The sequence below is a fragment of the Haliotis rufescens genome, unplaced genomic scaffold (genome assembly GCF_023055435.1).
Source record: "Haliotis rufescens isolate VD_foot unplaced genomic scaffold, xgHalRufe1.0.p SCAF_18, whole genome shotgun sequence".
Lineage (NCBI taxonomy): Eukaryota > Metazoa > Mollusca > Gastropoda > Lepetellida > Haliotidae > Haliotis > Haliotis rufescens.
This window is the reverse complement of record NW_025963868.1, coordinates 28,444,783-28,458,897: the sequence shown is the minus strand read 5'-3', so window position 1 is coordinate 28,458,897 and position 14,115 is coordinate 28,444,783. Positions and strand designations below refer to the sequence as shown.

The window sequence follows — 14,115 nt, the reverse complement described above, 5'->3', positions numbered from 1 at the left end:
GATTGTTTCACCAATTGCTGGTATGTTTTCCCGCTCACATTGTTCAGAGGCAAGGGGTGTTAACTGACTATACAAGTCCAGTTTCCACCGTTGCCGAACTACGCTGGAATTTCTGAGCTCAATCGCCTATTGACCAATCAGATTCCACCTCTCATATCACATGCATTTGCTTAAAACAAAATAACTGTGCCCAGTCAAGAATATCTGATCCATTAATCAAAATTTATATTGTGATAAAACGGGCCTTACATCGCGAATCGCATCAAATCACGTGAGCACTGAAAAACATAAAAAAGATTTTGAAAATATCTTTTGGCGCCGAGTTGGCCCAGTTGTCGAGGGCTGTGCAGAGTCGCGTCCCTTGAGCACGCCAGAAACCTATGATCGTGGGTTCGAATCCCAATTCGCCCCAGTTATGTTTCTAGGTTTGTCAGCACCATACTCGTACTCGTGGATTTTACAGAAGCGTAAACTTTTGAGACCCATATTAAACTAACACGCCGTGATATCACTGTATTACTGTTCAAGGCGGGGGCACGGGTGGCCCAGCCGTCTAAGGCGCCGCGATTCGCTGTGCAGAGTTGTATCCCTTGGGCACGCCAGAAACCTAGGATTGTGGGTTCGAATCCCGGCTCGCCCCAATTATGTTTCTAGGTCTGTCAGCACCATACCCGTGCTCGTGGGTTTCACCGAAGTGGTAAACGTCTGAGACCTGCATCACTTCGGCTTTCCGTGATATAACTGGAATAATGTTAAAAGCGGCGTTACACCCAACTCACTCACTCACTCGCTGTTCAAAGCGGCGTTAAACCCAACTCACTCATTTTACCACCACACAAAGATCTGAGGACATCCATTACAGGTTACGTCAGAACCTTAAAAGTCAGCAAGATAGGGAACCAGCTGCGTGTTGGCCAATAGGGCACGAACAAAGTCAGAGTTAGGTGACTGGTGGCTTCTACTTCCTGTAGGACCAGGGGAAGAAGGCCTGTGGGGGCCCTTCCAAACGGGATTGGCAACGCATCGTGATTCCAAGCCTGTTGGTCAGGGATGGGCAACGAGAAGTGTGATAGATGAGCTATGAAGCAGGTCGCAAAAAGATTTATCTCTTGGGGCAGATATAATTGGCAGATCCATTGGAAGGTCATCAGCAGTTGGTGATGGTCTGTCGGGTTGGGACAGGGAGTCTGCTATAACATTGGAGACCTCTGGGATGTGGCGGTTGTGGACGTGGACGTGGATGTTGAGAGAGTTGGATGAGTAGGAAGAACTCCAGAGCGATCAAGAGGAGCGACATCGACTTCGTGGATCCCATTCGGTTTATGTACCACACTACCGCAGTGTTGTCGGACTGTATCATGTGGTGAGAAGAGCGTAGGAACTCTGGCCAATATTCTCTAGGTTCAAACAATATGTCCACACACAGCGGCAATTATAAAGAGAATGAGATGGTAAAGAGACGCATGCATGAATACATAAATATTAGGTTAAATATTTCGATAAAAGGTTGCACTTGTGCATGTTTTATACAGCTAAATTGAGCCTCGGTAAACTGTTAACTATCAGGATTACATCTGAACTAAAACATACTTGAGGTTATATAAAACATACCTGAGGTTATAAAAGACATTGTGACTAATCAATGTTTGGGGTGGAGAGGTTTATTTTCCTCTGAAGAACAATGAACACAGAGTCTATTTCTCAAATATATTGAAATACAATAACTATCAATAGATATACAAATCTCAACAGGAAACCTCAAGCCACAAGCTCATTACGCTCACAATTACATATAATATTCAGGAGTCTAAATTCAATATGAAATGGCTAGTTCATTGTCTCGTGTCTTCGAGACAAACAAAATCCAGCGCAGATCATGGAGTCGCTCCCCTTCAGGTCAAGGGAGGTAAGTCTGGTGTGAATTAGCCAAGGGAGGTAACTCATGTCTACCTCTGCACCTGCAGCTGGACCAGTCGTGTGACCATGACCTTCCATCTGTCCTGCCAATCCTTATATGTGTGATTATCAACCTTTGCCCAAGGGACACAACTCTGCGCTGGCTGATCCCACCTGCAGAGGAAAGAGTGAGTGAGTGAGTATGGTTTTACGCCGCTTTTAGCAATATTCCAGCAATATCACGGTGGGGGACACCAGAATGCAGAGGAAAGAAACAAATTGGTCTTTGAAAGGCATTTAGAAGTGATACACATAAGGAAGAGTGAGTGAGTGAGTATGGTTTTACGCCGCTTTTAGCAATATTCCAGCAATATCACGGCAGGGGACACCAGAAATGGGCTTCACACATTGTACCCATGTCGGGAATCGAACCCGGGTCTTCGGCGTGATGAGCGAACGCTTTAACCACTAGGCTACCCGACCGCCCCCACATAAGGAAGAGGATATATGGATGTCAATTTCTTTATTATGAGGAACACAATGTTTCGGAGTATATGCTTACTCCTTCACCTGATAGAAGTAAGCATATGCTCCGAAACATTGTATTCCTCGTAATAAAGAAGTTGACATCCATATATTCTCTTCCTTAAGAAACAAATAGATAATCTCAACAAATATATCAACACAAGTCAATAAAGTCCTACAGTTGTCGAGTGTCTTGAGTGAAAAGATTACAGCTAAACAGCTTCAGTGGCAGAGGGACAAGTGGTGTCATTCGATTGCAAAACAATTTCCTTGCCGCAAAATCCTCCTTGAGATTGCTGGATCTCACTCAAGTAAATTATGTCCTGTGTCGCCTGAAAATATCACTCTGGGGCAGTACTGGATTTTAAGCTGAATGGATCTGTACACAAGACGCAAGTACATAAAGGCTTCATATGCTAAAGAATTAATTTCAGGTGAAATAGATGTGTGTGACAAATAGATCTGTCTTGCAATCGGACTCTCTGTTTGGAAAAAAATACAACGCTTTTATATCTGTACATGCCTGACAGATGAATTGTATTTTTTTAAACAAAATTGTTGCCGGTCAAACAGATAGGTGGATTCTTTAATAACTAATGACAAAGTACACACCAGTCTTGTAGAGCCGCATGTGCCTGGAGGGCGTCTCCGAGTCCGTCCCCGGCAAGGGCCAGCCTCTTGTTGAGAACAGGAAGTAGTCGCTCCACCTGCTTCCTGTCCTGCTCAGTGACAGCCGATCTGAGCTCTGGAAGAGGAAAGGGTACAGTGAGTTAGTTTTGTTTAACGATGCTTTGAAGAGGATATCAGTTATGGTGTGTGAGTGGGTGTGGGTGTGGGTGTATGCATGTGTGTACACACTAGTCCTGACAAACTTGGAAACATGATTGGTGTGACTGGGCGTGTGGGTGTTCGCATGCGTGTGTGAGTGGTTGTGCAAGTGTGTGCGTGTGTGTTTGGGGGGGGGGTAGGGCTGTCACGATTCACTTGCGTATTCAGTGAATCGAACCGTATCCATTCATGAATTGAATTTGTTATTCGTGGCCACTAGAATCGAATATTTATGAATATGCAAGCATGTGCATTCACATAAAAAAATACCCATAAGAACATATTTTATGCATAGATTTCTTTAAAAGACAACACTCTTATACTATTTAATCTGACAGTATTGTGGTCACTGGTCATTGTCGCATTTGAGCAGATACTAGCACCTGGATAAGTGCTGTATATAAATTAATAATACATTAATAATTAACAAACCATGTCAAACAATTTATGTTGTTATTGCTTCACTGAATATAACAAATAATACATCAACTGCTGACTTGTTGTTGTATTCGTGAATTAATATTCGTATTTGTTACCCTATATTCATGATACGAATCATATTCACCTCATTGTGTATTCGTTGCAGCCCTAGTGTGTGTGCGTGTGCGTGTGTGTGTGCCAGTGTGTGTGTGTGTGTGTGCCAGTGTGCGTGTGCGTGTGGGTGTGTGCGTGTGGGTGTGTGCGCGTGTCCGCGTTTGTGCGTGCGTGTGGGTGTGCCAGTGTGTGTGTGCGTGTGGGTGTGTGCGTGGGTGTGCGTTTGTGTAGACACGAGTCCTGACAAACCTTGAAACATGATCAGAGAGGGTGAGACCTGACCTCTCTGTCTCTTTGTCCTTGGCTGTTCCTGACTCAATCTGGACCCTGGCTAGGTGAGGTGCAATGGGGTTAAACGTCGCGTCCAAGACTATTGCACTTATATAGCGACGTGCATGTACGTGTGTGTGTTTGTGTGGCTGCTTGTACTAGTCCGGACTGATGCCGATTTATAGTGCTAGCTCACTGAGATACCATGCCACAGTTTAATTCCGAGCGCCAGACAGGGTAACAACAAGTACCATCTTTTAACGTCTGTTGGTACGATGCGGCCGGGGATTGAACCCCTGACCTTCCGCTCTACCACAAGACCACGGAAGCGGTCGGACCCTGGCTAGAGTTAGTCACATGAGTACACTGACTCCGAGCTGACCAGTCTTTGTTTTAGACCCTTAATAGGACACCATGATAGTTCTGACAAACCAAGGGTAATCATCATGAAGCAGATCCTGGGTGGACTAAGGGAGACAAGTCTGCAGTCTGTGACTAGAGCTTTTGGGCCTAGATGGCTCCCAGCATCACTCATGTGATTTGTTTGTTTGTTGTTTAACGCCGCACTCAACAATATTCCAGCTATATGACAGTGGTCTGTATGTAATCAAGTCTGGACCAGTCATTTCAGTGATTGACATTATGAGCATCGATCCTTGCAAGTGGGATACGATGATATGCATCAACCAAATCAGCGAGCCTGAACACCCAATCCTGTTAGTCGCCTCTTACGACAAGCACAGTCGCCTTGTAGGGCAAGCTGGGTTGCTGGAGACGTCACTTTTAACAGTATTCCGTAATGGGATGTCCTCAGATCTTTGTTTAGTGGCAGCAAGAACTTAGATCTGATTTTAATGAGATTGGGGCGAACCGTGATTCGAACCCACAATCATAGGTTTCTGTCGTGCCCAAGGGACGCAACTCTGCACAGTGAATCACGGCACCTTAGACGACTGGGACACCCGTGCCCCCTCAGTTCAGAAGAGTGAGTGAGTGAGTGAGTATGGTTTTACGCCGCTTTTAGCAATATTCCAGCAATATCACGGCGGGGGACACCAGAAATAGGCTTCACACATTGTACCCATGTCGGGAATCGAACCCGGGTCTTCGGCGTGACTAGCGAACGCTTTAACTACTAGGCTACCCGACCGCCCCCAGTTCAGGGGAACAGAATGCTCAGCCAAAGAAGGGAAACGTCTCAGTGCACCAAATTATACAACGAAAATGTATTAGTCACTCAACTATTAGTGCAGACCTCACACAACAGAGCAGAACCCATCACAACAGTGCAGAGTGTTGGGTGTAACATAATGATCAGTGATTGGATCATTGTCTCATAACAATGACATACTATTGGCCAAAAGTGCTTGCTGCATGCATGGCCCGAGGTCAGAATCCCAGACCACACCCAACAAAATGTAAAAACAAACAAAATTACTTCAGCACTTAATTCTAAAAAAGAAGCAGACTGGCTTCACTCTCTCTTACTATTATCTCAAAGTACTAAGAATTGTGAGTGAGTGAGTGAGTGAGTATGGTTTTACGCCGCTTTTAGCAATATTCCAGCAATATCACGGCGAGGGACACCAGAAATGGGCTTCACATATTGTACCCAGGTCGGGAATCGAACCTGGGTCTTCGGCGTGACGAGCGAACGCTTTAACCACTAGGCTACCCGACCGCCCCTCAAGTACTAAGAAGCAATGAATGAACCTAAATAAGAAATTAGAACAGTTGAGAACTTGAGAAAATTGGCAAGATCGTTTGAGTTTGTTTTGAGATATTCAAACCTCAAAGAACCCCGGATGCCTTATAATTATAAAAACTGGATGCCTTATAATTATCGGAAGAGTAACACCTTTGTTACCCTCCCGCTATCTTCGCTGCCACTATAAGCACCTTACCAGCTCATGACACATTCGTTACCCTCCTGATATCACGATCATTTTCATAACTGCTATGGGATTTCACTGAAGACAATCATTTTCTTATTACAGATACAGGTGTGGTTATCAGAAGAAGGGTTAACGCAGTGCAAACAAAACAAAAGTAAAACTTTCAAACAGCAGAGACGGAAAAATTACCATTAACTTTGGGTAGAATAATAGCTGAAAACATATAACAGCTGAAATCACTGGTTGACCTGCCTGGTGTCAGACATCAGAGCATAGCATGCCACTAATAATACACAATCTACAAGGATTTGATTGTTTGTTTGTTGTTTAGCACCACACTGAGCAATATTCAAGCTATATGACAGCGGTCTGTAAAATAATCGAGTCTGGACGAGACAATCCAGTGATTGACATCATGAGCATCGATCCACGCAATTGGGATCGATGACATGTATCAACCAAGTCAGCGAGCCTGACCACCCGATCCTGTGATTCGCCTTTTACGACAAGCATAGTCGCCTTTTACGTCAAGCATGGGTTGCTGAAGACCTATTCTACCCCGGATCTTCACGGGTCAATCTACAAGCAGCTTCCCGGCATGTGTCACCTTAGTCACCCTCCTGATATCATCTGTCACCTCAAGCACCTTCCCGGCATATGTCACCTTAGTCACCCTCCTGATATCATCTGTCACCTCAAGCACCTTCCCGGCATGTGTCACCTTAGTCACCCTCCTGATATCATCTGTCACCTCAAGCACCTTCCCGGCATGTGTCACCTTAGTCACCCTCCTGATATAATCTGTCACCTCAAGCACCTTCCCAGCATGTGTCACCTTAGTCACCCTCCTGATATCATCTGTCACCTCAAGCACCTTCCCGGCATGTGTCACCTTCGTCACCCTCCTGATATCATCTGTCACCTCAAGCACCTTCCCAGCATGTGTCACCTTAGTCACCCTCCTGATATCATCTGTCACCTCAAGCACCTTCCCAGCATGTGTCACCTTAGTCACCCTCCTGATATCATCTGTCACCTCAAGCACCTTCCCGGCATGTGTCACCTTCATCACCCTCCTGATATCATCTGTCACCTCAAGCACCTTCCCAGCATGTGTCACCTTAGTCACCCTCCTGATATCATCTGTCACCTCAAGCACCTTCCGGGCATGTGTCATCTTCGTCACCCTCCTGATATCATCTGTCACCTCTAGCACCTTCCCGGCATGTGTCACCTTCATCACCTTCCTGAAATCATCTGTCACCTCAAGCACCTTCCCGGCATGTGTCACCTTCGTCACCCTCCTGATATCATCTGTCACCTCAAGCACCTTACCAGCATGTGTCACCTTAGTCACCCTCCTGATATCATCTGTCACCTCAAGCACCTTCCCGGCATGTGTCACCTTCGTCACCCTCCAGATATCATCTGTCACCTCAAGCAACTTCCCAGCATGTGTCACCTTCATCACCCTCCTGATATCATCTGTCACCTCAAGCACCTTCCCGGCATGAGTCATTCGTCACCCTCCAGATATCATCTCTGTCACCTCAAGCACCTTCCGGGCATGTGTCACCTTCGTCACTCTCCTGATATCATCTCTGTCACCTCAAGCACCTTCCCAGCATGTGTCACCTTTGTTACCCTCCAGATATCATCTATGTCACCTCAAGCACCTTCCCAGGATGTGACACCTTCATAACTCTCCTGATATCATCTCTGTCACCTCAAGCACCTTCCCAGCATGTGTCACCTTTGTCACCCTTTTGATATCATCTGTCACCTCAAGCACCTTCCCGGCATGAGTCACCTTCGTCACCTTCCTGATATCATCTGTCACCTCAAGCACCTTCTCAGCATGTGTCACCTCCGTCACCCTCCTGATATCATCTCTGTCACCTCAAGCACCTTCCCGGCATGAGTCACCTTCGTCACCCTCCAGATATCATCTCTGTCACCTCAAGCACCTTCCGGGCATGTGTCACCTTCGTCACCCTCCTGATATCATCTCTGTCACCTCAAGCACCTTCCCAGCATGTGTCACCTTTGTTACCCTCCTGATATCATCTCTGTCACCTCAAGCACCTTCCCAGCGTGTGTCACCTTTGTCACCTTTATGATATCATCTGTCACCTCAAGCACCTTCCCGGCATGAGTCACCTTCGTCACCCTCCAGATATCATCTCTGTCACCTCAAGCACCTTCCCAGCATGTGACACCTTCGTAACCCTCCTGATATCATCTCTGTTACCTCAAGCACCTTCCCAGCGTGTGACACCTTCGTTACTCTCCTGATATCATCACTGCCACTACAAGCACCTTCCCAGGATGTGACACCTTCATCACCCTCCTGATATCACCTCTGTCACCTCAAGCACCTTCCCAGCGTGTGACACCTTCGTAACCCTCCTGATATCATCTGTCACCTCAAGCACCTTCCCAGCGTGTGACACCTTCGTTACTCTCCTGATATCATCACTGCCACTACAAGCACCTTCCCAGGATGTGACACCTCCGTTACCCTTCTGATATCATTGCTATCACCACAAGCAGCTTCACAGGGTGTGACACCTTAATTGCCCTCACTGTATCACTGTTGCCACCAGAGTGCACATGGCCATAACAAGTATCTTGAAATTTATAGCAATGACAATTTTCCAATATCCTATTATTTACCTGCAATATCCTCCAGTACATTGTCGTGATTGTGCCTGGACTTCCGGTCAGCCTGGTCCAGAGACTGGGTGATCTGCTCACTCAGCTTCATTTCTTGCATCACCTCCATACACCACGGCAATACACATTCCGGGGCCTGAACACAAACAAAGAATACACACTCCGGGGCCTGAACACAAACACCACGGCAATACACACTCCAGGGCCTGATCACAAACACCACGGCAATACACACTCCAGGGCCTGAACACAAACACAGAATACACACTCCAGGGCCTGATCACAAACACCACGGCAATACACACTCCAGGGCCTGAACACAAACAAAGAATACACACTCTGGGGCCTGAACACAAACACAGAATACACACTCCGGGGCCTGAACACAAACACAGAATACACACTCCAGGGCCTGAACACAAACACAGAATACACATTCCGGGGCCTGAACACAAACACCATGGCAATACACATTCCGGGGCCTGAACACAAACACAGAATACACATTCCGGGGCCTGAACACAAACACCACAGCAATACACACTCCGGGGCCTGAACACAAACACAGAATACACATTCCGGGGCCTGAACACAAACACCACAGCAATACACATTCCGGGGCCTGAACACAAACACAGAATACACACTCCGGGGCCTGAACACAAACACAGAATACACATTCCAGGGCCTGAACACAAACACAGAATACACATTCCGGGGCCTGAACACAAACACAGAATACACATTCCGGGGCCTGAACACAAACACCATGGCAATACACATTCCGGGGCCTGAACACAAACACAGAATACACATTCCGGGGCCTGAACACAAACACCACAGCAATACACACTCCGGGGCCTGAACACAAACACAGAATACACACTCCGGGGCCTGAACACAAACACATAATACACATTCCGGGGCCTGAACACAAACACAGAATACACACTCCGGGGCCTGAACACAAACACCACGGCAATACACACTCCGGGGCCTGAACACAAACACAGAATACACACTCGGGGGCCTCAACACAAACACAGAATACACATTCCGAGGCCTGAACACAAACACCATGGCAATACACACTCCAGGGCCTGAACACAAACACAGAATACACACTCCGGGGCCTGAACACAAACACAGAATACACACTCCTGGGCCTGAACACAAACACAGAATACCCACTCCGGGGCCTGAACACAAACACAGAATACACACTCCGGGGCCTGAACACAAACAGAGAATACCCACTCCGGGGCCTGAACACAAACACAAAATACACATTCCGGGGCCTGAACACAAACACAGAATACACATTCCGGGGCCTGAACACAAACACAGAATACACACTCCGGGACCTGAACACAAACACATAATACACACTTCGGGGCCTCAACACAAACACAGAATACACACTCCGGGGCCTCAACACAAACACCATGGCAATACACACTCCGGGGCCTGAACACAAACACCATGGCAATACACACTCCGGGGCCTGAACACAAACACAGGAATACACACTCCGGGGCCTGAAGACAAACACAGAATACACATTCCGGGGCCTGAACACAAACACAGAATACACACTCCGGGACCTGAACACAAACACATAATACACACTCCGGGGCCTCAACACAAACACAGAATACACACTCCGGGGCCTCAACACAAACACCATGGCAATACACACTCCGGGGCCTGAACACAAACACCATGGCAATACACACTCCGGGGCCTGAACACAAACACAGGAATACACACTCCGGGACCTGAAGACAAACACAGAATACACATTCCGGGGCCTCAACAACAAACAAAAGATTACACACTCAGGGGCCTCAACACAAACATAGAATACACTCACCAGGGCCTGAACACAAACACAAACACAGAACACACATTCCGGGGCCTGAACACAAACATAGAATACACTCACCAGGGCCTCAACACAAACACAAACACAGAACACACATTCCGGGGCCTGAACAATAAACACAGAATACACACTCCGGGGCCTGAACACAAACATAGAATACACACTCCGGGGCCTTGACACAAACACCATGGCAATACACACTCCGGGGCCTGAACACAAACACAGAATACACACTCCGGGGCCTGAACACAAACATAGAATACACACTCCGGGGCCTTGACACAAACACAGAACACACATTCCGGGGGCTGAACAATAAACACAGAATACATACTCCGGTGCCTGAACACAAACAGAGAATACACATTCCGGGGCCTGAAGACAAACAGGGCAATAACATGAATATCTGCCTCTGACAGTCAAGATAAATGCGTGTGAAGTCCCAATTTTTAACATGGTCACATCATCGTTGATCATAACCTTTTAACTGTCAAAAAAGAGTGACCAACCTTGTAGCTAGGGAAGTGTATGGCGTCCAGTGTCTTGTGGAGGGCAGGTCGGACCGATGCAACTGATGGGTGGTTAGTCTGGTGAACCGACAGGTTGAGGAGACCAACTTTGGTAGCCCTGAAACATGGAGAACAGCGATCGAGTGAGTGAGTGAGTGAGTGAGTGAACTTTACATTGCTCTTGGTGTCTCTTTCTTATAATCGGGGGGCATGGGTGGCCCAGTCGTCTAAGGCGCCGCGATTCGCTGTGCAGAATTGCGTCCCTTGGGCATGCCAGAAACATATGATTGTGGGTTCGAATCCTAGTTCGCCCCGATTATGTTTCTAGGTTTGTCAGCACCATACACATGCTCTTGGGTTTCAATGAAGTGGTAAACGTCTGAGACCTGCATCACTTCAGGCTTTCCTCCCACATGAAGCTGCCACACCGTGATATAACTGGCATACTGTTAAAAGCGGCGTTAAACCCAACTTACTCACTCTTATTATTGATCTCGGAGAAAATTTGGCCAAGACTTCACTGCCAACACAAATCAAACAGTCTAAGGTCGGATCATCGGCAGGGCTGTAAATTAGCTGTGTATTTGCCTAATGTGCATTAAATAAACTGAATAAATGCATACAAATCAAATTCATAGCATATAAAATGCAGTAAAAAATATAAAAAACACTATTGAAATAAAACTAATGCGTAGATAAACTGTTAGATAAAACGAGTGAGTAAAAGCTGATTGCGAAATTCATTTACCCACAGTTACAAATGTAAAGAAACACTTGGCAAAAAAAATAGAATACCCACAAATAATTGTGGATACCCAATAAAATATTAAAAAAACATAGGTCAAATACCCAAACAACCAAAAGTTTATCTAGAGCTCTCATCAGCTAAAATGTTGTAAAATGTTGATCTTTTCCAGCGACGTCATTCTTTCAACGTTGAATTCACGTAATTCAGATTAAGTGAGTAATAAATAAATAACTAATCTTGTTCCAGTTATCATGGTTATGTACAGTTTTTATTACAAGTTTCGCTTTATAGATATGTTTTAAAATACACTTCTTATCAAACTAATTTTGTTATTCTGTTTTTTGGTCATGACATCAACACGCTTCCTGTCCATATCACAATGCCATACATGTTACATGCTTCCATTTCTATACTCCTAACACCAAATTAGACAAGAAACCATGGCAACTGATCCATGCCCAATCTTACCCATCCAGGTACACATGTAACAGGTAGGGGAGTGACAGCACGCTGAATCTGTCAATCTCTGAGGCCACGCCTCCTTCCAGCTGATTGGTCAGTGCCCTGGTGTCGGCCAGATGAGTGGACAAGGACTTCTGTATGTACTGTTGAATCTGGGGGGACAAAATTGATTGATTGATTGATTGATTGATTGATTGATTGATTGATTGATTGATTGATTGATTGATTGAGAGAAACAACCAATTCACAAAGTCTGATGACTGATGTGAACAGTTGAGGGAAGTTGGGGGAAGTTGGGGGAAGTTGAGGGGAAGTTGGGGGGAGTTGGGGGGAGTTGGGGGAAGTTGGGGGGAAGTTGGGGGAAGTTGAGGGAAGTTGGGGGAAGTTGGGGGGAGTTGAGGGAAGTTGGGGGGAGTTGGGGGGAGTTGGGGGAAGTTGGGGGAAGTTGAGGGAAGTTGGAGGAAGTTGGGGAAAGTTGGGGGGAGTTGGGGGGAGTTGGGGGAAGTTGGGGGAATTTGGGGGAAGTTGGGGGAAGTTGAGGGAAGTTGGGGGAAGTTGGGGGAAGTTGGAGTCGGTTGAGATAAGATAGTGTCTGCATGTCATGATGACTGCGTACCTCCGCCTGCTGAGCAGTCAGTCGAGACTGAGCGTTGAGGTTCTGCTTGCTCAAAACTCTAATCAGGTTCTGCTTGGAGTCCTGGAATAGATAGATTCAGAGTGAGAAATCTTTGACTGATGTCAATGAATGTAGTTTTATGCCACAGTTTTCCAATTTTATCATGAAAACTTAGGTCCATGGGGAGACCAGCATGACCTACATGGGATCTAGCCTACCCAGATATGTCCATGGGGAGACAAGCATGACCTACATGGGACCTAGCCTACCCAGATATCTCCATGGGGAGACCAGCATGACCTACATGGGACCTAGCCTACCTAGATATCTCCATAGGGGGACCAGCATGACCTTCATGGGACCTAGCCTACCCAGATATCTCCATGGGGAGACCAGCATGACCTACATGGGACCTAGCCCACCTAGATATCTCCATGACCTACATGGGACCTAGTCTACCCAGATATCTACATGGGGAGATAAGCATGACCTACACGGTACCTAGCCTAGCTAGATATCTCCATAGGGAGACCAGCATGACCTACATGGGGCCTAGCCTACCTAGATATCTCCATGGGGAGACCAGCATGACCTACATGGGACCTAGCCTACCTAGATATCTCCATGACCTACATGGGACGTAGCCTACCCAGATATCTCCATGGGGAGACAAGCATGACCTACATGGGACCTAGCCTACCTAGATATCTCCATGGGGAGACCAGCATGACCTACTTGGGACCTAGCCTAGCTAGATATCTCCATGGGGAGACCAGCATGACCTACATGGGACCTAGCCTACCAAGATATCTCCATGGGGAGATAAGCATGACCTACATGGGACCTAGCCTAGCTAGATATCTCCATGGGGAGACCAGCATGACCTACATGGGACCTAGCCTACCAAGATATCTCCATAGGGAGACCAGCATGACCTACATGGAACCTAGCCTACCTAGATATCTCCATGGAGAGACCAGCATGACCTACATGGGACCTAGCCTACCAAGATATCTTCATGGGGAGACCAGCATGACCTACATGGGACCTAGCCTACCAAGATATCTCCATGGGGAGACCAGCATGACCTACATGGGACCTATTCTGCCCATGATCCCTTCAGGGAAATATGTTTATAGGGAGAAAAGCATGGAGTACGCAGAGCCTTTTGTGACTCTGAATCTAGGAGACATGCATGGAGTACACAGAGCCTTTTGTGACTCTGAATTTAGAAGACAAGCATGGAGTATGCAGAGCCTTTTGTGACTCTG

General features: G+C 46.6%; 1 protein-coding gene across 2 annotated transcripts in view; it reads right to left on the bottom strand.

Annotated features, from left to right (window-relative positions):
• Positions 1 to 1,693: 1,693 nt before the first annotated feature.
• The window catches only part of LOC124148915 (AUGMIN subunit 5-like), a 31,277-nt gene continuing 18,855 nt past the window's right edge, over positions 1,694 to 14,115 (bottom strand). Inside the window, exons 13-19 of one of the 2 annotated variants that reach the window (XM_048398547.1) lie at positions 12,845 to 12,925; positions 12,235 to 12,380; positions 11,019 to 11,136; positions 8,625 to 8,760; positions 6,138 to 6,161; positions 3,034 to 3,166; positions 1,694 to 2,070 (exon numbers count right to left, since the gene is read on the bottom strand). In XM_048398547.1, coding sequence (XP_048254504.1) covers positions 1,947 to 2,070; positions 3,034 to 3,166; positions 6,138 to 6,161; positions 8,625 to 8,760; positions 11,019 to 11,136; positions 12,235 to 12,380; positions 12,845 to 12,925 — 762 coding nt within the window. In that variant the 3' untranslated portion in view covers positions 1,694 to 1,946. The remainder of the gene's footprint in view (positions 2,071 to 3,033; positions 3,167 to 6,137; positions 6,162 to 8,624; positions 8,761 to 11,018; positions 11,137 to 12,234; positions 12,381 to 12,844; positions 12,926 to 14,115) is intronic. The other variant, XM_048398548.1, reaches the window with a different exon arrangement.